Source organism: Topomyia yanbarensis, chromosome 3 (assembly GCF_030247195.1).
Source record: "Topomyia yanbarensis strain Yona2022 chromosome 3, ASM3024719v1, whole genome shotgun sequence".
In the NCBI taxonomy this organism is placed as follows: domain Eukaryota; kingdom Metazoa; phylum Arthropoda; class Insecta; order Diptera; family Culicidae; genus Topomyia; species Topomyia yanbarensis.
The window spans coordinates 385,774,190-385,799,469 of NC_080672.1; the positions used below are offsets into that span (position 1 = coordinate 385,774,190).

At 39.1% G+C, this 25,280-nt stretch overlaps 2 protein-coding genes across 4 annotated transcripts in view; both read left to right on the plus strand.

Annotated features, from left to right (window-relative positions):
- The first annotated feature begins 4,346 nt into the window (after positions 1-4,346).
- Positions 4,347-25,280, plus strand: part of LOC131693909 (serine/threonine-protein phosphatase 6 regulatory subunit 3) — a 44,142-nt gene continuing 23,208 nt past the window's right edge. Inside the window, exons 1-6 of one of the 3 annotated variants that reach the window (XM_058982175.1) lie at positions 4,347-4,998; positions 5,066-5,263; positions 22,751-23,069; positions 24,150-24,229; positions 24,293-24,737; positions 24,796-24,943. In XM_058982175.1, the coding sequence (XP_058838158.1) occupies positions 23,013-23,069; positions 24,150-24,229; positions 24,293-24,737; positions 24,796-24,943 (730 nt within the window). In that variant the 5' untranslated portion in view covers positions 4,347-4,998; positions 5,066-5,263; positions 22,751-23,012. Of the gene's footprint in view, positions 5,264-22,750; positions 23,070-24,149; positions 24,230-24,292; positions 24,738-24,795; positions 24,944-25,280 lie in introns of all 3 variants that reach the window. The other 2 variants (XM_058982174.1, XM_058982176.1) reach the window with 2 other exon arrangements.
- Positions 8,474-11,672, plus strand: LOC131688282 (jerky protein homolog-like). The gene is made up of 2 exons (XM_058972472.1): positions 8,474-9,773; positions 11,566-11,672. The coding sequence occupies exons 1-2, from the start codon at positions 8,567-8,569 to the stop codon at positions 11,670-11,672; spliced, it is 1,314 nt and encodes a 437-aa protein (XP_058828455.1). The 5' UTR covers positions 8,474-8,566.

Sequence of the window (25,280 nt, forward strand, 5' to 3'; positions counted from 1 at the left end):
TATTTACATTGCACGATTGGTCTGCTCAATAAGGTATTTTTGGCTTCACACTATTCGTCTCTTTCCCTATTCTCTTTGGCTAAAAGCAGTTTCGTTTTAGAAATACACCCTGAAACAAAAGTGTGCCAAGTGTGCACATTTTTATTTCCGTTTGTTATTCTGCTGTGATTTTTTATCTAGAAGCAGATTACTCTATGAATGTATAACAAATTTACATATAATTAGATAAAATGCATTTAATTTTTATTTTTGTATCAACTTTGTACTCCCTTGCAGAAAAGTTTGTTTACGAAACGTCCTACACTGATCCACTTTGTTCGACGTGTTGTTAAATGTAGGGCTAGTTTTTTTGGGGTCTGTGTCAATTGGCATAAAGTCATTTGGCATAAGATCATTTGGCATAAGGCCATTTAGCATAACGGACATTTGGCATATCGGACATTAGAGATTTTTTAGTTAATTAATGTGGCATATCTAACTCAGTTTACCCCAAAATGGCGTTTGTCATAAGATAGCACAACAGCGACGAAATGACCTTCATTGTGATCCCGGTCAAAAAAAAAAAATCGGACGAACATGGTCCGGCGATTAAAACAGTTTGACGTTTGCCTCAACTCGCTTGTGCTAATTGCCCCTAGGAACAAATGCAATTTGCGAATGCGATTCAAAGGCAATTTCAATACTTAGTCAAATTTTCTGGCGACTGAAATGGGTTGTTTTTTTCGTTTTTCTAACATGGCGGTTCATGTTTGGATTAAGATTAAAATTGTTTTTTTTTAACAATTGGCGTGTTCTCGTTTGTATTTTGTTTGTCTAGTGCACTTCATTTAGCCAACGAATGTGGGAAACTGTGGAATCGTGTGTAAGTATAGTGGAACAAGATCTCTCACCTAAAGTCTCAATGAAAGTCAGATTATGGTAAGTTTTGGTGTGCAATACCAATTTCACCATTGATTCTTCCTATAGTTTGGTGGTGATTACCTACTATAGTGTAAAGTTTATGTGAGTAGATAGTGAATCCGAAAATAAGTATTATTTGTAATTTTACATATTAGGCAATTAAGGGCGATTAAATAGCGCGTTCCGTAGGCGATTTGGGGCCGATTTAAGGGCGAGTAGAGCGGCCAAAAAATTACTGCGGCGAATCGCCCAAATGTTGCATTTGAAATAGCTATTTGCTGGCAAATTGAAGGGCAATTAGCGAATCTGAGCTGGCAAATAGCCCCCCGTTAGCCAGCAACTTGCCATTTTTGACTGGGATCAATTCTCAACATTCCCTGTCAAAAAAAAAGCGGACGAACATGGACAGGTGATTTAAAAAGTCTGACGTTTGACTCAATTCGCTTGTGCTAATTGCCCCTAGGAACAAATGCAATTTGCGAATGCGATTTAAAGGTAATTTCAATACTTAGACAAATTTTCCGGCGGCTGAAATGGACTTGGTTGTTTTTCGCGTTTTTCAAACATGGCGGTTCATGTTTGGCTTAAGTTTAAAATTGTTTTTTTAAACAATTGGCGCGTTATCGCTTGTATTTTGTTTGTTTAGTGCACTTAATTTAGCCAACGAATGTGGAAAATTGTGGAATCGTGTGTGAGTATAGTGGAACAAGATCTCTGAGTCTAAATGAAAGTCAGATTGTGGTAAGTTTTGGTGTGCAATACGAATTTCACCATCGATTCTTCCTATAGTCTGGTGGTGATTACCTAGTTTACCGATAAATTTATGTGAGTAGATAGTGAATCCGAAAATAATTATTATTTTTAATTTTCATATCAGGCAATTAAGGGTGATTAAATGGCGCGTTCCCTGGGCAATTTAGGGGCGATTTAAGGGCGGGTAGAGCGACAAAAAAATGACGGCGGCGAGTCGCCCAAATGTTGCATATAAAATAGCCCCCTAATTGCCAGCAAATTGCTGGCAAATTGTAGGACAATTAGCGCATCCGTGTTGGCAAATAGCCCCCCGCTAGCCAGCAACTTGCCCTTTTTGACTGGGTTATTTCAAATGACCATTATGCCAAATGTCCATTATGCCAAACGACAATCTGTGTGATCAATTTTCCAAATCATGCCAAATGACCATTATGCCAAATGTCCATTATGCCAAATGATCTTATGCCAAATGACATTATGCCAAATGGCCCGCTCCCTTTTTTGCGGGGTTTGGATGGGCTACACGAAACTCAGAATACATTATCAATTTTTATTTTGATGGAAAGAAATGCATTCAATTTCGCTGATTTTGAAAATACATCACAAGTGATCTCTCTTTTATTCGTTTTCTAGCTTTCAATGAGTGGATAGACCGACTGTGTCCAATGCAAAAAATTTACAGCAGAAGAACAGAGAGGCAGACAAAAAATATGCCATCGACGTAAAAAGATCATTTCAGAAAAATTGCAACGACATCGTTCAATCTTAACGAAAAGATAATCCTGAGCTAGGGTGACCATACGTCCTGGTTTCCCAGGACATGTCCTGGTTTTGCATTGACTGTCCTGGTGTCCTGGGAAGTCGAGGAAATTGCTTTATTTGTCCTGGTTTTTCTCCTGTAAGCCTAATATGCTCCAGATCGCAGTAACGACCGACCACAACCATAACTGCAATGTATACTCATTAGGGTGGGACAAAACATAGATTCCAGCTTCGAACAACTTTTTGGGTACCATTTGGGTTCTAGAACATCTGTGCAAATTCTTAGCTTGATCAATGAAACTATATTTTTGCGCCAACTGTTTAAAGTTTACATGGGATTTTGTATGGGAAAATTAACTTTCACAAAATAATTCCTCCAGGAGTCGCCCATTGCTCCCTAAAAATAAACCGTTATGCGGCTTTTGTAGGAAATTTAACAAAGAAACAAAGTCTCGAAAACTACGAAACGATCTGACGCTTGAGGAAAAAGTTATTACGCATAAACCGATTGATGCTCCGACGATTGATAAAATATTCATTTTTTCTAGCACCACTGCTGTTGGTTGTCCAATTATACGCAATTTTGTTGTAATCTTCTCTTAATGTGTCTAAATCATTTATCTACACAATTTGGCCACTTCGCAAGGTTTTGAGGGATAAATTGAGGCTTCTTTTGAACATAATAAGAGAAAGCTTAAAAATTTGTTTATAATTAGACCGTCAGAAGCAGTGATGCTATGAAAAGTAAAATTTTCATCAATCTTCAGGGCATCAATCGGTTTTTGCTTAATAACTTTTTCCATAAGCACCAGATCGTTTTGCAGTCTTCTAGACTTTGTTTCCTTGACCAAAAAATGTAATAAAATCATATAACCTATAAAAATCAAAAGACAAGAGTTCGTTTTCGCTTTCTCGTCAGCAAACCTGAGCTTCTGTATTTGCTTCTCGGGACATCACTCGCGACAAGTCAGTTGCTTTGAACGTTAACATGTGTCGTGCGAATTGTTTGGAATTTTTTTTGTGCCTAAGGGCCGATTTCTTCACCCTCGCTTAACGCTTAAGCCGGGTTTAAATGTACTGGTTAAGCGAGGGTTAAGAAATCGACCCTAACTAGTGCTAATTTGGGTACTAGTTTAGATACATCGTCTAGCTAGACACCCAGATGGTGCTAGTTACCGATGAGATGAATTCGAAACACAAAAAATAAAACTTCATTTATTTGTTTTTATGTGGACAGTTTGAAGGCAGAAGCTGGCATCTTCTACATTTTCGAGCATAAGTGAACTGCATGATCTATATCTGGTGCACTTTTGCTCAATAATCCCTCTCATAGGTAGAATGGATCCTGAATGCGCTGTGTCGGGAGAACGAATGAAGAGGAAACGAACCAAACATTTAACGGGGGGAAGCAGCACCCTTTCGACTGTCCTGGTTTTTTACTCGTCTGATATGGTCACCCTATCCTGAGCTGAAACTAACATTAAATGTAGGAAAATAAAAGAGTATATAACTACTAAAAGATACAAGCCGGTTGGCTATTTATCTAGCTCGTATATACGATAGGTCCATTAGTTTGACATTTATTGCTAGGATACGCACACGGCAAAGTAGTGGATTACAAAATGCTAGATTAAGACCACATGTTTCAGTGCCACTTTACTCCCTTTAGTAGTTTTGATTTCTTTTGAGAAAACACTTCAATATTTGCAAATCTACAAGCAATTTCTGCAAATCATTCCTGGGCATCGCTGCGGTAACAAAAGAGTTGGCTGGATTTGTCAATTTCTCGATAATAGATATGCTAGTCCACTCAAAACCTACTAGTTGGCGTTGCAATCGGTCACGAACTGTTCAAGTGACAGCTCAACTCACGCACACTAATCCAGGTTCAAAATGTGACAGCGTAGTCAGACGTGAAATGGTTACATTTGTGTTCGTGAGTAACATCGAAACACCGTCGTGTCGTCAGTTCGCCATCATTACACTGTGGCCGAGTTGGAGAAGACTGATCATACGGGAAAATAAAGGCTCTCGGAAATACAACAGGCGATTGTAGTGTGAAAAGTACAATCTAATCACGAATTTTGCATACGTGAAAGGAAACTTATTCGTAGAATACCCTTTTGCCTGTCCGGTGAGCACTGCCCAGTTTGGTTTCCTTTGTGTTCTAACCTCATAAATCGCAAAAACAAAAAAAAAGTTATCTTGAATCGATTTTGCGGTGTGCGTGTGGTGTGTAACCGAGTGCGAGAAAGAAAGGCGAAAAGGGTTTCATTGCAGAGAGAAGTGAAAAGTTTTTTCCTCGGTCGAATCGAATGAATGGAAGAAAATAATGCGTAAAGGCGGACAAATCCCAAGATTGTGGTGATATGTTCGCTGCGTTTCCTTAATACGTAGTGCGTGAGTGAGCATTTTCATTAGTGGAACATTCTGTGATTGCAAATCTCCTGAAAAATTTGCTATACATATTGCAAGCTCTCAGCATTTTCTATTCCTAGCCGTAATCATTCAGGAGAAAATTTGGTTGAGCCTCCGCAGCCTTTGTGCCTGCTGCTGTGTTAAATTTTTGACAACGGAGTTTTCGTAAGCTTAAAATTTAGACAAGTCGCCTTTAAAGTTGCAATTTAGTGTGTTTGCCTGTTCCCGATAGTAGCTGGGAGTAATAAGTCACTGATCGCGAAGAACCGTGAAGGGGACCCTGAGTGTCGACAGAAAACCTACTGCGGAGAAAGTCCAGAATCGACCCCTTGCTATTGTAGCAGCTCTTCGCCCAGTGGAGGACAAGAATTCGATTTTGTTGGCGGAATTTGTTTTCCATTCTGTTAGTGCTATCTGTGATCCTTTAAAGGTAGGTAAAGCTATCATATACGTTTAATGATTATCGTAAAACGGAGAAAATAGTTTTAAATTTGCTCCATATTTTTTGAGCAAAATGTCAGCCTTGGTAAATACAATCTAGGAGCTTTATTGTAAATGGGTCTTGTGAAAAATGCATATCTTTGCAAGTAAGTTTTTTTTCTTTGATGATTAACAGAGACATTTATATTCTTTTATTATGTTAAATTTGTTAAATTATTCAATTACAATTACAATTAGTTAGGGACTGGAAATTATGACTCAGGTTTGCCATGGTACTCAAGGTATAAAAAGGAGGTGAAAGAATAACGTTCAAAACCGTTTTAAGAAATAAAATTTACTTGGAATACAATGACGATAAAAACAAACCCTTATTTAAAGATTTTGCAATCTTAAACTATGCTGCTTCAACACGAAGATTTCGTATGATTTTTAATTTTCATGTCAAAACAAATTTTACAGAAATAGGGGCGGGCGTAGTGTGATTGGTGAATCGATTGCCTTGTAGGCAGCTCATCTGGGTTCGATTCCCAACTCCGCACATAGGGTTTAAAAAAAATTCTAAAGCGTTCTCTCGAAGCCGAAAAACGGTGACATTAAGGTTAAAACTTCTATAATTAAAAAAGAATCACTGAAACAGCTCTAACAATTTTTCTATTTCCTAATAACGCATTTTAATTGCCATGTTACTTGAATTCTACTAAAACATAAACAGGCACAAAACAGGTTAAAACGTCATTTTCAAACGCACCTATATCTGACGTTTCGTATACTGTGCTCGTATTCAAACTCGTCAAACAAAATAACTTTACACCAGACGTTCCCTTCAATCCACAATGAACCTCGAAAAAGAATGAGAGACAATGCTTCGCTACGTGTTCACTGTTCAATTATCGAAAGGTATTGTTACTCTTTAAGGGAACGTTCTCACGAGAAATGTGAAGATGTTTGCGGGCAAGTTGATGAAGGGAGATGTAATCGGAACGTTTTCCTCAACTTTCCAACTTAAGATGTAACCAGTCGTCACATTTTAGTCGCTCTCCGTAAATAATATTAGTATTAAGGTTCCTAGAGCTATATTATTAACATCAAGCCCTAGAGTGAAAATTGAAAGCAAAAGTTGATAGTTAACTGATTGACTGACTAACATGTGATTTAACAGCAATCGATATTCGATTGAATGAAATTATGAAACCCAACCGTTTGTTGGATTCCTGTTGTATACATTAACTTCATATTAGCAAAATTAATATTATAAGATAGTCTATTATACTTCCGAATAATGATCCTGCACTCCTTTTATGCTTTAACCTGTTTGTCAGTTTATTACGTTATTATTGTTTATTGTGCCATTGATATAAGTACAGGTCGGACTCGATTATCCGGGGATTTCAAAAAAAATTCACCCCGGATAATCGAATCACCCGGATAATCGAATCAAAATATTTTTTCGTTATTTTATGAATTATAGATGCGAAATATGAAGAAATTGGAGATAATATGATCCAGGTAGCTTTTTCTATTTGACAAATGTCAATGTACCTATTTTGGCCATAGTCTTTTTTTTGAAATTTCAAATAATCTTTTCGTTTTCATTTGGTAATAGTTTTTATATATTTTTGAATGCATGAAAACTCATTGTAATTGTTAAACCAATCATTTAGACGTTATGTACCTGTTTTGCCAACTGATTTCCTTCCAAATTTGAGATAAATCTTTCATTATAGCATATCGCATGTACTTTCCAAATATCCTATACACTGAGAACGAAGCATGTACATTTAGAAGATCTGGCCACTTACAAAATTGACAAAGTTTCATGTTTGCTTTTTATTTAACATGACATTAAATCACATGAACTAGTAATTATACTCGAGTAGATAAAAAATACGTGCAAATAAGTTTATCAGCTTCTTGTCCCCAGTAGAATTGTATTTGTAATATCATGTAACTTCATGAATATCGAAGAGAAAGTTACGTTACTTTGTAAATTTCGTCTTTCTTGGAATTCGCAGAGAAGATATTATAATTATGGTTGGAATGGTAGCAAATTCAACGACCACTGACACGAATTCTATTTACTTGCATTCATTACAGCTATTTACGTACCATAATGGCAACCTACACTGTCTTGTTCGTAATACGTAAACAGCCCTTATTTTGACAATGGTTGTTTACGCCAGCTTGACAGCAACGTCCCGTTAGGAATGTAGAGCGTTCATTGAACAATCAACCAACGTAATCGGAAAGCATAGGATGACTTCCTCTTACTGAACGGATGGCGTAATCTACTATTGCCCAAGTAAGGACCATTGACATGTTACGAACACTACGCTATTAACGGTCATTTTGGCACTTAAAGATCTGGATGTATTCTGTGCCTTCTATTGAACAAAAACTGGCCCTTTTACGCACCAGATGTTTACGTTTTGATTTCAGTGTACATCTTTAGATTCACATTCATTACGATGCATATAAGGTGTGAACATGTAGTAGTGAGGTTGTCCAGTTGTAATAACTAAAGAGAGGAGAGTGAAGTGACATGCTCCATTTATATTTAATATGAAAAAAATAGTTTTCGAAGTAAAAAAACAATTTGCAAATATTCAAGAGTTTTTACGATTTCCATGAAAGGTGAATCTGATGAAAATGCTTCTTTGAAGAGATAGTTAATTTCTGTCGCAGGTGGCATCACGTGCTTTTCGCCAGCCTTTGAAGATTAGACATATACTGATATAATCAATGAAGCGAATAGTGTCCACCTATGTAAATGAATTGGGAATGTCATCCATAAACACAATAACAAACTTAAAGTTACTAAGCATTTGCTCGTTCGTTCGCAATTAGTGAAAAAATGTCTTTAAAAATGAAGTTTGGTGAAAGAAAAGTCATGCATAAAAGGCGTAGAGTTGTTTTAACGATTCAAGAAAAGGCAAAAATCGTAGAAGATTTTGAGAACGGATTATCCACCAGTGAAATCAAAATGAAATATAACATTCCGGATTCAACGGCATATGACTTAAAGAAAAATAAAGAAAAGTTGAAGTATCAGATAGCACAACGTCAAATTAGAATTGGTAAGTTCTTGATACTTGCGGAAGTTAGCGAAATAAGAACAATCTTTTATTACTTTATCGACGACTTTTTGTAACCGTTAAATTTTTCATTTGCAATGGTTTCTAGACAAACGAAAAACGTTTAAAAAGCTCAGTATCCCTTACTTGATGACGCACTCTATATTTGGTTCCTGCAGAAACGGGAACGTCATATTCCCGTCAGTCAAGATTTGTTGACAATGCAAGCTAAAAAGTTATTCAGTCAAATATACGGTAAGGGATTGTTCCTGGGCAGTCGAGGTTACATCCTTAAATTTATTAAACGACATAACATTCGTTTTCTTAAAATAACCGGCGAAAAATTGTCAAACGACATTGCCAGTGTTGATGCTTATGTCAACAAATTTTCCACCGTAATTCGACAGAAAGCTCTGAATGCTGCACAGATCTTTAATGCAGACGAAAGTGGTTTATACTATAAATGTACGCCATCATCCACGTTTGTTGCACATGACGAAACTTCAGCACCCGGAAGAAAAGTGAATAAAGAACGCGTTACTTTCATGCCTTGTAGCAATGCTGACGGTTCATTCAAGCTGCCTCTAATGCTTATCGGCAAATCAAAAAAACCAAGAGTTTTGAAGAATGTCCACGAACTACCCGTGTATTACGTTTCATCTAAAAATGCTTGGATGACTCGTGCACTGTTTAAAGACTGGTTTTTCCAACAGTTTGTTCCGAAGGTGAAAGTTTTTCTGCAATCGACCAATCTACCACTCAAGGCGATATTAGTTCTAGATAACTGTTCGGCACATTGCAATTGTGATGAATTGAAAACGTCGGACGGCGCTTTTTCAACAATCCTCTTACCTCCTAATACAACCGCCGTATTGCAACCCATGGATCAGAACATCATTCAAATGGTGAAGGCAAACTACCGCCAAAAGTTGATGAGAGATATTCTTGGTCGCCAAGGAGAGTTTGACGAAAACGTAAAACGCATAAATTTAAAAGACGCTATATTCTGGGTGGCAGAGGCATGGGATGCAGTACCGGCTGAATCGATTGCTAAATCGTGGAACTTGTTGTACAGAGAACCCGAATTCGATAACGAAGACAACTTACCGCTATCGGTTATTAAAGATCGCCTATTATCGATTCAACGTAAGATTGAAGAGCATGAAAATATAATTGAAGATGAAAATGCAGAATTCGACGTCATGAGTGATGCTGACATTGTTAACGCTGTGCTTAATCCCGATAAAGACTTTTACGATGCTGCAAATACAACTTTGGACGAAACCGCAGATACTTCAGCAGTTCCAGTAAGTGATTACGAAGAGAATTCACACGCAGTTTCAGATGAGTCGGCACTGAACAGTATGGACACTATTATTACATGGGCAGAAGAAAACCGAATGTCGATAGAGACACAGTTTTATCTACGTGAGTTACGTGGAAATATTTTAGATAAAATTGTCAATAAAAAAGTTCAAATTATATAAGCCAGTTAAATCGCAATAAATAAATATGAATTCATCTTGACGATATTTTAGTTCTTTGTGAAATATACCGTATGTCAAAAATATTGCTGTGGGTGAAATGCTCTTCTTCGAAATAGTTTTCAGCAAAGTCTAATCAAAGAACTCTTTTCCGTTAACCCACTTATCACCTTAGCTACGTCCGACCACGAGAAATCATTGAAAAATAAAAAAAGGTACGCGACATTATTTGCATTCACATATAAGCTTGTTTTTGAACAAGTCCAGTAATGTGGTAGAGCGGGAGGGAAGAGGCGGGGGGAGGGGGTTGGTAGCCCTCCATCTTCCTGGTACGCCTGGAGAACATGCAATATTCAACTACGAATCAGTTATAATTTTTGTTGAAATTTTAATTTTTTTTTCGAAACACCCGGATAATCGAATCATTTTCCCCGGATAATCGAATCACGGATAATCGAATCCCCGGATAATCGAGTCTGACCTGTAACATCATTTCTAGTACCGAGCTCATCCCTTTTGTATTCAAATTAAATCAGGTGTTATTAAAAATAATATTGAAAGCGAGAACAAAATCTGACTTCTGGCCTGTTTCGTTCTCCGTAAAGAGAAATATCATTTTTACCGAGCACACTTAAGTGTGATGTTTGAAATACGAAAGATGTACAGTTTAAAACTAGTCATTTATGTAACAATATTAGTATTATTCTAGCAAAAATCTAAGGATTGTGTGCTCTCGTCATTAGAATCGCTAATTATTTTAATATTTTAACATTATTGATTAACCTTTACAGCCAAATTTCGTTAAACTTGCTAGAGAAATTGATGAATACTTTTAAATTTCTTCTTCGGCATTTTGTCATCAATTTGTGCATAACTTCTACACCATATTCACGAAAAAGACAGTGCGTTTCAAATAAGTTTGTCTTCATATCTCGCCCTGAGCAGAAGCAAAAAATCGTCCCGCGCAAGTGAAGCAGTCAATTCTACCTAAAAATCAATCGGTGCCTATCACACAAGCAGTCCATATAACAATAGCCTATACCTACTGTGCGATTTAGTGATGAGTGACGGTGCCCAGCAAAAAGCAACACAGATGCGGCCGAACTGTGTTGCTGTTGATTTTTCAAAATGCCCCGTAAGACCAGCCATTCGGGAAGTGGAACAGTTATTAAAAGTGCAGATGGAACTCAATCTGGCTGAAGTGAAAACACTACAAATGCATCATATCAAACATTGCGTGCTAATTTCGTTCAACAACATTAACCAAGCTGAGTCATTCGCCTCGCGAAACAACATGCAGCACACCGCCGAATGCGGCAATGTTAAATATAGCATTCCCGTATACATCGAGAACGGCGCTGTGGAAGTTCGGGTCCATGATTTGGCTACGCGTACCCCTGACGGCGCGATTAAAAAATGCTTGCAAAAATACGGAGAGGTAGACTCCGTTACACATGATACATGGAGGAATTTTTTCCCGGGCATCCCTAACGGTGTTCGTGTGGTGAGAATGCGTGTGACCAAGCCAATTCCCTCTTACTTAAGCTTCACAGTGTTAGGAAGGGACGATGCTCTCATTCAACAGACATCACTAGTCACGTACCCAGGCCAAATTCCTACGTGCCAGTTCTGCACGAAGAAGCTGCACCTCGGAAAACCTTGCGTAGAAACTGTTAAGGAAAACTCAAATCCAACTGAAATCAGCACACAACCATCTTACGCTAAACCACTAACAGCTGCAAAACCAACATCTCCGGATCAAGAAGCAACAAACATGAATTCTACAACGATCGCGTTTAATGTCTCTAAGCCAACAACCAGCAACAACAACAATGAAGCGTAATCAGAAGAGAACGGACATACGACTAAAGCACGAACCAGAACAACCGATCGTGAACAGCATGCGAGTAGCACAGATGAGGATATGGACGAGTACGACAACGAGAAAGAAGGCAGACCAAATGACCCTCAAGATTCGGCGAACAACTTTTCACCGCCAAGGAAACGAATCTCAACACGCAGCAGCAAGCTGCGTCAACAAGATGGTACGAGTAAAAAATAAATACTGTTTAATTCTTTAATTTTACATATTGTAAAAGATTAAAAGATGTCCGGCTCAGTTATGCTAACGCGTTGAGCCGTGTCAAATAAACAGAAAAAAAGTGCGTTTCAAAAATATAACGCCACTGCGTAAATAAAGAAAAGCCACCTATCTTGGTAATTAGAATAAATATTCTGTAACACTTTGCGTTACTTTGCCATCCGAAGGTTTTACCATGTTTTCAATTAAAGTGTATGTTTGCTAGTATGTGTGACCACCAGACTTCCCATGTACATCGACACATTTGAACCTGTGTGCAAAATTTCGTGCACGCGTTCAACCTCAATCATACTGTGCCTTTGTGTAGAGGTTTGCTGCGAGCACCGAACCCAAGCAAACGATACGCACACTTAGGTTTAAACATCGTGTACGTACACCGGGTGCGTACACAAGAAAGACGTAGATCCACAAATATCTACACAAAACAAAACGAATCAACACTAGTGATGATGAGTGAGAGAAAGACATTGCACATTGTGCAGGCGAACATGTGTACGTATTTTTTACGCATTAGCGTGTTCGAGTTTACACACGAAATGCGGGCTTTAAGGGGGGTAAGGGTTCCAGCGCGAAAAAAAACACTTTTTGCGATGTTTTTAGAACTTTGCGTGAAGCTAATTGATCAAAACTTTTGCACATTATAGTATGTAATTTCAATAACATGCTGTAATTTTCGCACGCCAAAAAATATCGACAAGCGACTACTTGGTAACAAAGCACAAAGGGTTTTGAGCTACAGTTCACAACAAGTCGATTTAATAGCCAAAAGTATATAAATTAATATTAGGGCTAATGAGATTTTTGTAGAAAAACTTATTTCGCTCATTATTCCGCTGCCGAGTTGAATTTCATGAAAAGTACACATGAATCAACATATTTACCCTTGGTAGAATCAATTTCAAATGTTTTCTGTGTTAAAATTATAACAAACTAAGAGAAATCAGCAAAACAAAAGTTTGTTCACAACTCTTATTAGCCCCATTCAAAAGTTGAAATGAAAATGTCCTTCAGCAAAGTCTTGTGCCATATTTGAGACTCCCCATGCTCCCCCGACATCAGTCCAATTGAGAACTTCTGGGCAATAATAAATAACAATAAATAATAATAATCGGCACTTCGAGACTGTTGACAAGCTTAAAGTAGCAATTCTAGAGACTTGGAACTCTATTGAAAGTGTTGCAAACGTTGGTGAAAAGTATGAAAAATCGCATCTTAGAAGTAATCCAATAGAGAGGCAAGCAGTTGAACAAATGCAATTCTCGTTTGATTGGAATCTTTTTTACTTTGTTAGTGGAGTTATGTTTATGAAACTACTAAATAAATATGTTTTCTCGAAATTTCTTCAAAAAGGGATCGTATATTAATGTTTACCCGCTCTTTAATTAGACTCTTTGAGTGTTAATAAATTACTGTAAGTAAATTCGCTTTCTCACTTTTTTAATAGTTATACCATGACATACGTTTATGGCGTTATAAATATGAAACGCACTGTACTTTCGTTGCAAGTTGCCGATACTAATATTTCTTGAAAAACTTTTCTTTCTGAAAATTGTTTGGGGCTGGTTCTTTAGTAGTTCCACAAAAAAATTCTTATTTAGTCAAATAGTAGTTTCCGAAAGACTTTTTGTATAACAAACAAATATGTGACACAAGGTGCTAAAACGCACAAAAATCCTGTCAATCCTATGTTTCATTGGTTTGTCTGCTCTAAAGATATTACCAAGGGCCGTTCATAAATGATGTCGCGTATTGACAGCTGGGGAAAAGTCATGAATTACAGAGGGAATAACTAAAAATTTGGGACGTACTAGCGGAGCGGGCTTAATAAAACCAACAACAATTTTTAGACTTTTCTGCGAGACATTGTTTATGAATGGACCCCGAACAAAAAATATTTCATAACGAATATCGCTTAACATCGATGACAGAGCAGTGTGATCAAGGCCAAGTTCCCCCTGGGTCGTGCAAAACTGAGAAGCAACAATTTCGGCACAGAGAACAGACATCCATCTCAAGCGTAAAAATTGAGTAAAAGGCACATCCAATGGTAATGGAGAGGTTACCACCAATCAGGAATCAGAATAAATTGGCTTAAATGGCACGTTCCCCGTATGTAGAATATGTGTGGGGAAGTAGAATTGGAAGGGTGGGAAAAATAATAGCACGAAATCAAAAATAAACAACAGGTAAGTTAAACTCACAAGTAGTTCAACTTGCCTGCGAATAAGCCTAAAGCTCTTTACCACATTGGATAAGAAACTTTAGTATGTCTCTGAGTTTCAGTCGTCCAAACATGGTTTCGTCTATATAAGGACGGCCGAAGACTCGAAATCGCAATTGCGCTACCGCTGGACAGTTGCATATTAGATGGTATGAGGTTCCGTAGTTGGATTCACAAAGATCATATGAAAAGGACTCAGCGCGCTGAATAGTTACCATGTGATAATTGAGTTTGCAGTGGCCGGTTAAAGCCCTGATCAGCATGCCGAAGTGGAGCTTTGAAAAATGTAGGAGATTTTTCGACTCAGGACCAACGAAGTCAATCGCTGAACCTGCCCTGACCAATTCGTCAGCCCATTTATTTCCAGTAATACCGCAATGTCCGGGCACCCAGACAAGGTAGATAGTGTTGACAATGCTTAGTTCTTCGATTTGGGTTCGGCACGCGATCACTAGCATGGACCGGGATTTGTCTGAGCTAAGGGCCTTGATTGCAGCCCGATTATCGGAGCAGAAGTTTATAACTCTGCCGGACAAACTCAGTTGAAGGGCCGATTGCACCCCGCACATAATCGCAAAGATTTCTGCTTGGAATACAGTACAATATCTACCTAGTGAGTGAGATTGTTCCAATCTCATTTCACGACAGTAGACACCAGCACCAGCACGTCCCTCCATCAGAGAACCGTCAGTGTAACAGACTACTTGCGTTTGTTGTTGTCTTTCCATAAAGCCAGACAACCACTCCTCTCGAGAGGGAATCTTTACATGGAATGTCCTGTAAGTACATGTGAGTGTAATATAGGTGGAAGCAAGAATATTTTCACCCCATGTATCCACTTGTGACCACAATCGTGTATGTCTGGTAGCAAGATCAACATGGTTACTGTTCCAAAGCCCAGTAACCTGCAGTCTGTATGCACATGATAGTGCCTCTTGTTTGAGGTGTATGTGCAATGGTTTGATATTTAGAAGTGCCTCAAGAGCAGCAGTCGGAGTCGTGGTGAAAGCACCAGTCAACGCCATGAGCGCTATTCTTTGCAGATGGTTTAGCTTTGACTGGACTGTCACCACCTCTCCCCTCTGCCACCACACAAGGCATCCGTATGACAGTATTGGACGTACAATTGTCGTGTAAATCCAATAGATGTATTTAGGTTTGAGACCCAGATCTTTCCAAAAGTTCGTCTGCACTGCCCGAAGGCCATGCACGCTTTCTTGACTCTGAACTCAATGTGAACAGACCAATTCAGTTTCGAATCCAATATGACTCCAACGTATTTGACTTGATCTGCACACAGTAGCTCAGAATCAAAGAACTTCAAGGGACGAACCCCGGTTGTTATTCACTTCTTTGTGAAAAGAACCATTGAAGTTTTGCTTGGGTTAACTGATAATGTAACTTGACGATACCACTGTTCGACAGCTCTTAATGCCTGTTGCATTAAGCCAAAGATTGTTCCGATGCAAAATCCAGTAATTAGTATTTGGTAATCGTCAGCAAACCCGTAGGTTGGAAATCCAAGCTCATTGAGTTTCTTCAACAAGCCGTTGGCTACCAAGTTCAATAATAAAGGTGACAGAACGCCGGCCTGAGGACAACCGCAAATGCTCAACTTCCGTATCTCAGCATGTCGCAATGACGAGCAAAGTATGCGGTTACTAAGCATTGCGTTTATCCAAACCGAGATACATGCAGGTATCCCATGACCGCGCGTCGCTTCCAGAATAGACTGGAGGGACACGTTGTCAAAAGCACCCTCAATATCTAGGAGTACACCCAAGCTAGATTGCTTGAGCGAGAAGGTTTTCTCAATGTTGTAAACAACCTCGTGAAGCAGAGTGATCGTGGATTTCCCACACTTTCAGAAGAAAAGAACTTAAGCTGATAGGCCTAAAACTCTTGGCTTCTTCATAGCTTGAGCGTCCTTCTTCGGGAATAAATCTAACAGTTATTTCTCGCCGGATATACCCGGTAGTAAGACTGGAAAGCATAATCTTTTTCAAGACATGTTTAAGAATATCAAATCGCTTTTGCAGTAGCACGGGAAGTATTCCATCTTTTCCGGGTGATTTGTATGGAGCAAAGCTGTCAACTGCCCACTTGACCGATTCTGTGGAAACCAATGTGCGTGCTAACGGCCACGAGTCCGAATCACCAGAATGAGAGTTCTGTGAACATTGATCAGCTCCGGATCGATATAACCTGGAAAGTGTGTGTTGAAGAGACAATTAAGAACATCTTTTTCGTCCGTCACATAAACACCATCTCTGGTTTTTAAGGAGTTCATCTGAAAATCATTCGATTTGGAGAGAATTTTATTTAATCTGCTAGCCTCGTTCAGACTAGAGACATTAGTGCATAGGCTTTGCCAGCCAGCTCGTTCTGCAGATCTAAGACATTTCTTATATGCACTACGAGCTAACCTGAAAGCCCTGGAGTCATCACGCTGACGCCGGTTCCAAGCTCTTCTCATAACTTTCTTCATTCTTTCAAGCTCAGCCCTCCACCAAGGGGTTCCCCTAGTCGATTTAACAGTACGAAGTGGACAAGCTTCTTCGTCGGATGCTAATATGAATGAGTTTGTCGTATCCACGACGTCATCTAAGTCGTCTAGTTGACTAATTGTTGGAAAATATCCATGAAATTTAGTCGCCAAGTTTTCCAAAAAGAGGTCCCAGTTTGTAGATTTAGGATTACGATATGTCACCACATTGAAGGTGACATCAAAATGATCGAAAAATATATATTTATGATCGGATAGAGACGGTTCAGTTTGATTTGGAACCTGCCAATTTCCCAGATCATGCAAAATTCTATCAGAGCAAAGTGTTATGTCTAACACCTCCTTTCTCCCAGACCTCGCAAAAGTTGGTCGGTTTCCCACATTCAGAATATGGAGATTTGTACTACTTATGTACTCCATCAGTTCAGAGCCTCTCAGATTGATGTCCGAGCTGCCCCAAATAATGTGATGAGCATTCGCATCACTGCCGATAATGAGCGGAAGCCCATTTCTGCTACAATATGATACAACGCTTTTGAAATCATCAGAAGGAGATGATTCGTTATGCGGTAGGTATGCTGAACAATATATATATTTTTGTCTACGTTTCCGACAGTCAGTGTAACTGTGACAACACAGATATCGCGAGTTGTGAGCTCCGATATGAGACACGCGTCAATAGCCTTATTTGCAAGAATTCAAGCACGAGGCATTTCACGTGGGTTAGTCATGCCTGTCTTGTTGTAAGCAATGAAGGCAGTGTTAAGTAACTTTCCAAAATAGAAGTTTTCTTTATAAAAATACGGTTCTTGAACCAATGCTATGGAAGCTTTACCTTCCTGCATGAGTCGAGATAAATTCATAGTTGCTGTACGTTTATGTTGGAGATTGATTTGTGCTATTCTTAGAGAGAACTGTACATTAGAGAATTAGAGAACTGTACATTTCATCTCCAACACAAATTGCACAACAACTAGAGGACACCAAGCGAGTTGGGATGTTAACGCATATAGCGAGCCATATCAGGTTTAAATGGGACATGATCATTTAATTCCCACGATTTGCGAAGAAAATAATGGTCCACTGTGTCAGAGATTCGCATAACACAGTAAGGGCAAAACCCAAAATGCTCCGTGCGCGACTGGCATATTTTAGACCCTCCAGTCATTAAGTCCTCGGCACGGAACTACACCTTGACTTAGGGTCTCCTACTTTCAGTCGCCTCCTACGACATGGGAGCAGGACTCCAGTGGCTCAATTCTAGGCCGGATACCACACGGCCTCTGGGCAGGTTCATCTGTACACATTGAAATTTGATAATCGAAACTCAACAAAACTTCACCGAACTACCATCAGCCGAGAGTCTCAGCAAACCCCCAGCCAACAAAAATTCGGCAAAATTAAGTGGATCATCGGTGAAAAAAAAATCGGTGTGTAGAGTGAACGTTCCGCTGCGTAATGCAGCATACTGGGGAGTTCGCCCAACTCTTCCCAGGCTCCGTTCGCCATTGAGAATGTTTTAAACCCCCTCAACAATTTTACCCATAGCACGGGTCGCATGACACTATGGAATTGGGGTTCCCTGTTTGGTAGATTTTTACCACTGAAACAGGTAGTCCGCAGTGTAATTCTTAGCCGGTTGAAGCAACCACTACCGACACTACACGGCTTATCTAGACAGACCGAGATCCCGTAAGCTCTAAGCTGCAGTCCCGATCAGCCAGCTAAAAAAAGAAATAGCGAATAAATTTAGCTAAACAGTCTATTCAGAGGAATTTTAGTACATAATATGAGTCATCTTTTGGCTAGAAACTTTTAGTTAGATAAATTACTAAGAAATGTTCGTGCTATAACTTTGTAGAAGACTTTTAGCTTCTATCTCACACTGTTAATAATTTAGTGTTGGCTCCCTCTATGAAATGTTGAACTAAAATTTGCTACTATTCAACTAAACGTAATCGTTATTTCGCAAAATAGCAATGTTCGTGAGAATCGACCACTGATTCACCAGCTTTACGGTTTGGCCCTACGCAAAACTTGTAGGCTATAAAATTACCTTTCTTATTTTCACTTGCAGTGGTAAAAATGCGAGCTAGTGGATTTTCTCCATGCATAATATTGTCGAAAAACCCCATATAAACTTCAAATGCCTTGGTCTGGTAGCTATAGTTGCCCGATTTGGCTCAAATTTGGAATACTCCTGGTGGGCAGAGTTAAAAATATTCAAATTCATTGAATGAAAATTGATCATATTCAGCCGCATTCATTTTCAATAGTCAGTGACGTAGCTGAAAACGTCAAATGATCAAACCGCCCATTCATCCATGCAGATTTTCATTCGTCTCCGATTATTACACGAAGCGAACCTGTAGCAACAAATCAAACGCATCAAAGTAGGCTCTGGCACAATGTAAGCGATGATGATTGTTGTTTCATATGCTTCACCGGCATTTGAAAACATTTACCTAGATAATTAGTGAAATGAATATATTGTACGATATTCAACTGAATGAATAACATGGATATTTGAAAAAATACTTTTTCTATTCACCGCGAGAAGCATCAGGTTCATTTTCAGTCGTCAAAAACGAGCTTCGATTATTTTTAACTCTGCTGGTGGGAATAGAAATCGACTCAATAGTGGGCCGTTGGGGTCATATTTTTCTTGTCACTCATGTATAATGACTTATATATCTTTTTTTTTGTAAAAAGTTTATTCTTTTTTCTTTGTAGACAAACGGTGAAATTTACCGAAGGGGACACTATGCATTAGTTAGTAAAAAATTACATTTATACTCATCCACACATACTTACGCCTGCAATTTCACCAACAATAAAATACCCCGGAAATTAAGTGAACCTTCAGCACCTATAATTTTATAACCGCGGCCTCAAGCATTAACCCACCGCTCGCGCGATCATAAATCGGTTACGTCCGGAAGTCTCTACTCTCGATCAGCCGAGACTCATGCCTTCAGTTGGACCAATAAAAAATGACGCTCATATTCACTAGACAAAACGATCTTCTACTTCTACCATATACTAAAAATTAGCCATTAGATTCACGGTCCGCGCGCGATCGTTCAAGAATACACACGAATATGCGAATGGCCACACAATTATACAATCGAATTTATGCACGCGAAGTTAAATACACGCTAGCATTCAAACGCTCGAGCCTTTCGCGATTACACTATTACACAATTAGTAAACACCCACGCCAACTCAGACAGATATACACCCCTGGACTCGAACGCTAAAATTCACACCTTCCACGCACACATCACAGGAATCACAATTAAATTCATACACACAAAGTCACAAGCAATAATTACAGGTATTCGTCTGACAACCGGGTGAAGTACACTGCTGGCCATTAAAATAGGTGCAAGATAAAAATACATGAAATTTTGAGTTTTCTCTAAAAATATTTTTTTATTCCAATACTTTATAGTTAGGCACAGTCGTAAATATGAAAATGAACACTTTTATTTGTAAATTAAATGTTATGCTTTACCGTAACTCTTTCTTCTCCACGAAATCCAAAAAAGTACCTGGTCAATGAAATAGGTGTATTGTAGTTAAATGCATTAAAAATTTTCAAATCCAATGATTTTAAGACTTTAATATTTTTAACAACTAGTAGCTAGTGTAAACTCCCTTTTTAAACCAAATTTTATCCATCCGTCTTGGCATCGAGTCATTCAAACACTGATAAGTTTCCGTTGGCATAGTGTACCATTAATTTTAAGCTGCTTCCCGCAAACGACCCTTATTTCTGAAATTTTGATCGGATAACTTCTTTTTAAGTACATTCCGTAGATTTTCTACGGGATTGATGACAGGAGATTGGCAGGGTCCGAAATTAAAGTCACTTTATTATCCCGAAATAATTCCTTTACATACTTCAATGTGTGCTTTCGATCAATATCTTGCTGAAACTGCCATATAAAGGCACGTTATCTTTGGCATAGGACTGCATGACATCCTTTAGGATGTCCATTCTTTAGCCTTGCATTCGAATCTTGCCATTATAGTGGTGTTACGAAAAATAGGACCTGCGCCATTCCACAAAAAGTAGCCCTAACCCTCATTGTTCTCGCCTCCGTACTTTACCACATTTTGCGTGTGTCGAAGATCAAATTTTTTGCGCTTTGGACGTCTAACGTTTCGTTGTGCATCGGAGGAAAACAGCGCCTTCTCTTCGATTGGCCCATCCGAAGAATATGTCGCCATTTTTGATTCCTTCTGAACCAGACCTATTAACGGTGTTGAAAAGTAAATTGCATATTTCTGCGAAGGCTTTTGCTTCGCAATAGTGGAACCTTTTTAGCAATTCTTTCTGAAAGATTGGAATTTTACAGCCTACGGCGAATTGTTCTCGGACTTACCACATTTCCAATTTGTGCTACAATAGTCCTGGATGACGCGAATGGATCAGATTTCGCTTATAAGCCTGTGACAGTCTTGTTTTGCATCTTGACAAGGATTGTAAATATAATCAGCGCCAATAACCCACTAGTAACTTGACAGATACCAAGACTTTTGTGTGCGGTAGGTGTGATTGAGACTGCTGTAACTTGGTATGTGTAATTGAGAGAAAAACAAAATAGTCTATCACACACCTATTTTATTGGCCAGCAGTGTACATCTCAAACGCCGAACTTATCATTTCAATGATGGCCTTGGATCTGCGTTGCCTGTGTTCAAGGCACCATAGCTTCGTCCGTCAGGTCAAGGATGTATGAAACCCGCAAGCTATCAACCCCCGGTCCTAGTTGCCCATAAAGGGATGAAAAAAAATATTCTTAGCTTTTTTCTTTGTAGACAAACGGAGAAATTCACCGAAGGGGCCACATTTATACTCAATAAGACTTACAATCAGCGGACGAAAGACGGAGCTTGTAGTTGGTGGAGCAGGTTAAAAGAAAAAAACCCGCTGGATCTTCCTAACATGAATAATCAATCGAATGTAATAATGTTCTAGTATGAGTAGTAACACGAATACTCTAATTCAAGGTACACGTGTCACATTGTGGCGACAAATGGAAGGGGAAGTTCCGTTACATTTTACTAGGCAATTTTTTGTTTGCCAAGAAATATTGTATTAAATCAAGATACCATCCAATCAGAGATCTTGTTTCTATTAATTCTCAAACCGGACATAAAATATGTTATTTTGTTAAGAAAGATAATAAACAACAAATTAATCTATGCTATATTTCACCCTAACGAGGAAAATTGCTGCTCGAACGGGACATCACGTTTAATCAGTCGTTTGATTGAAACACATAGTGTGTTTTAGTTTTAAGGGATTTGCGTCAAGCCGGCGCTAATCTATTCCGACAATGTGTTAGTGTCGGTTTCTGATGAGGCGAAGCCGAAACGCAACATAGTATGAACAAATTAATATTAATTATTCCCAAAAACAAATTTTAATTTTTACGCACAAAACAAACAACGCTTGAAATAATTCTGATACATGCTTCGACATTCACTTGCTCCCATCATACAACCTACCTGCCATTAGTGGATGACTCCGAGTGACCAACCGCTAACCGATTGATAAAAATGACGTCATCGAGGGAAGAGTGAATGGTGACTAGCTCTACTAGAAACACATGCCAGTCACCCGGCTGGGTCTCCGCTGAGTAGTCTCTCGCGTCCGTCGTATTGCGGCTGGTCATACACTACACACTACTGGCATTACATCAACAATCTTAATCGGCAGCGCGGCCTACCACTGTATAGGTGCGTGTGTCGGTAGTATTTCTGTAATTTCATTCTTGACTTCTGGTTCGATTTCTGTGATGTTTTAAAAATAAGCCCAGATACCATTCCTTTTGCACTTGGTTTCCCGTCCGCCTGTTCGCCATCCATTTGGCATTTGATACGCGCTCTTCACTGGTGGGTACCTGATTTGCTTTATCTCGCCCAGACCAGAATATTAGCCCGGTTGCTTTCTATTTGTTCGAGGTTTTACTCTGTTTTAGAAACGAAATGTTGCCTGTGCAAGTTTGCTTAGCTGTGAATATGTTCTGTTTTGACCACGAGTACTAATCTGTTTCTTTCTCTCTTCCTGCTCAATTTCAGTGCTGTGTTATCACCATCAACGTGTTATATTGAAAGAAATTAAAATTTAAACTAGTTATATCATCAGCGCAAGTGTGTGAAATAGTGTGCAGTGTAAGAAAAGGTGTGCGCGATTGAGGCAGAAGAAGCTAGTAATAATCTTGGCGAAAGGCCACATCCCAACTTCTGACGGAGGCAGCCAGTGCAGAAGAAGAACATCTGGACAATCATCAGTCGGAGCAACTAGTTGACAGAGCCGGCTTACGAGAGAAACACCGTCATCATGTTTTGGGACAGTGCAAACTCGTTGTCCAATATAGACAGTCTGCTAACTAAGGAGGTGAGTAATCGCATAAGTCGACCTCTAGTACCGGTTGGGCGGAGATGTTTGGTTCTGTAGGAATAGAATTTCTTGTTATAAACAATTTATAATCGCGATTTACAAAAGTAAACTAAACTGAACCTTAATGTAACTGTTATACTTTTCGTTGCGTAAGTACGGTGTTTATTCTCACACTACTACAAAAACATTGGCGATCGTAGTTGTTCCAGTGAACGTATCCTGTAAACTGTTTGTATTAAAATAAATAAGTGCGGCACGAACAAAAATATTGATCGAACAAAGAAATCGTTACCTACTAAGAAAGCCTGTCATTTAATAGACATAACACAGTTTTGATTCACTATAGAAAGTCCTGATTGGAAGGAAAACCAACAATATTATGAAGAAATGCAAAATTGAAAAACCAAAGATGATTGCTGAATGATAAAAGCTATCAAAAAAGAGCTAACATATCAAAATGTATCGAGCCGCCTGAGATACGAGCGCTATAAATTTAATTCACACTGAACCGATAAAATGCACCACGGAACAAAATATGATAAGATGCGTAAGAAAAAAATAGACGCGATAAGAATGGATACCGCCTACACACGCCATATCGTAGTAGTCCCATTAGCTTGTAAGCTTCAAACCTAGCGATGAGCAAAAGCCATTAGCACAGAAAAAGGGCAGATTTCGCACTCAGCCTTGAAGCACTCACTACGGACTCAGCGAACTGCAACCGACAATCATGAAGTGCATGGGCTGTTGTTGCGGTGTTTTGCTTGGTCACGGTTCGAGTAGTCCCTCTGATGGGTAAACTATTGTCGTCGACTTGATACACTATTGCACACTCCGGTTCTACCCAAGTGGCGGTCTTTGTTTGTGCAATAAAGCGTATCCACTCAGACAGACAGCAGCCAATACGGTACGGTCTGACTAATGCGTGATCTTCTGGTTTCTAAAAGAACAAACCTTCTTTGCTTGTTGTTACCCGTCTCGTCATGATGCTACTGGGATGGAAACGTTTATGTAGCGAGACTAAGGGAATTGTCTGTGAATGCCACGATACTGAAATGTGACTCTCATTCCTTTCAGGGTCTCACACTCAAAGATGTGCTTGAATACGAAGACGTACTGCAGGAATGCAAATCGCAAAACACAAAACTACTTCAATAGTGAGTTGAACCTTGAATGCTATCTACCAACCGAATCTTAATCCCTTTCAATTTTTCCCACAGCTTAAACCGTACAGAGGTGTTTGACGAACTGATAGACCTGATCATCCAGGAACCGCCGACAGATCTCGAGGACAACATTCGCTTTTTGCATTCCAACATGGCGTGCGAGATACTTACTAGTGACGTGCCGTCCTTCAAGACCCATTTGGTTGAAAATCAGAACTTTATGAACAAACTCTATAGCTTTCTACTCCGGGACCCGCCGCTCAATCCGCTGCTGACGTCGTTCTTCTGCAAAACGTTCGGGATGCTCATATCAAAACGTAACGAACAAGATTATTTCTCTTATAAGTCAGTGTGCCTACAAGTATTAGAGTTTATCAAGTCTAGAAAAGGTTTCCTCAACACGATGCTGAAGCACTTTGGCAACCAGGTCATCACCGATCTGCTGCTGTGTTACATCACCGATATCGAAGACGCCGAGCTCAAATCGGAACTGTTGGAGGTTTGTTGCCTGGTACACACATAGAATTTAATTGTGCTGACAATTGTCTTTCTTTTAGTGGCTTAACGAGCAAAATTTGATTGCTGAAATCATCAACCTGTTAAAGTTACCAGGCGAAACGCAGAAACACTACAACGTCGCACAATTTTTAATCGAATTAATCAAGATAGGAAGATGCAAACGACAAAACGAGAGACAAGACAAAGGTATGATGGAAATATTTGGTCCTTTTGCGGGTAGTTATTGTTGCTTTTCTTGATTCGGTTATGAAAATTGATCACTTTTCGCATATTGCCATGGTAGCAGACGCTAGCATGTTGTCTGTCCGTAGCGATCAGTTAAACCACTCGTGTAATGGTCGATTTTCTAGCATGTCTTCAGCTGCTAGAAGTTACAATGACATATGAAACTAGCTTTCAATAAAAAAAAACGCACGTTGCCACCAGTATAATAATCAATTCAAAATTTAGCTGGTTTCCAAAATATACATTCGGTTATCTTTCTTCTTCTCTTTTCTACCCGTGCTTGACGGAAACTTCAAAT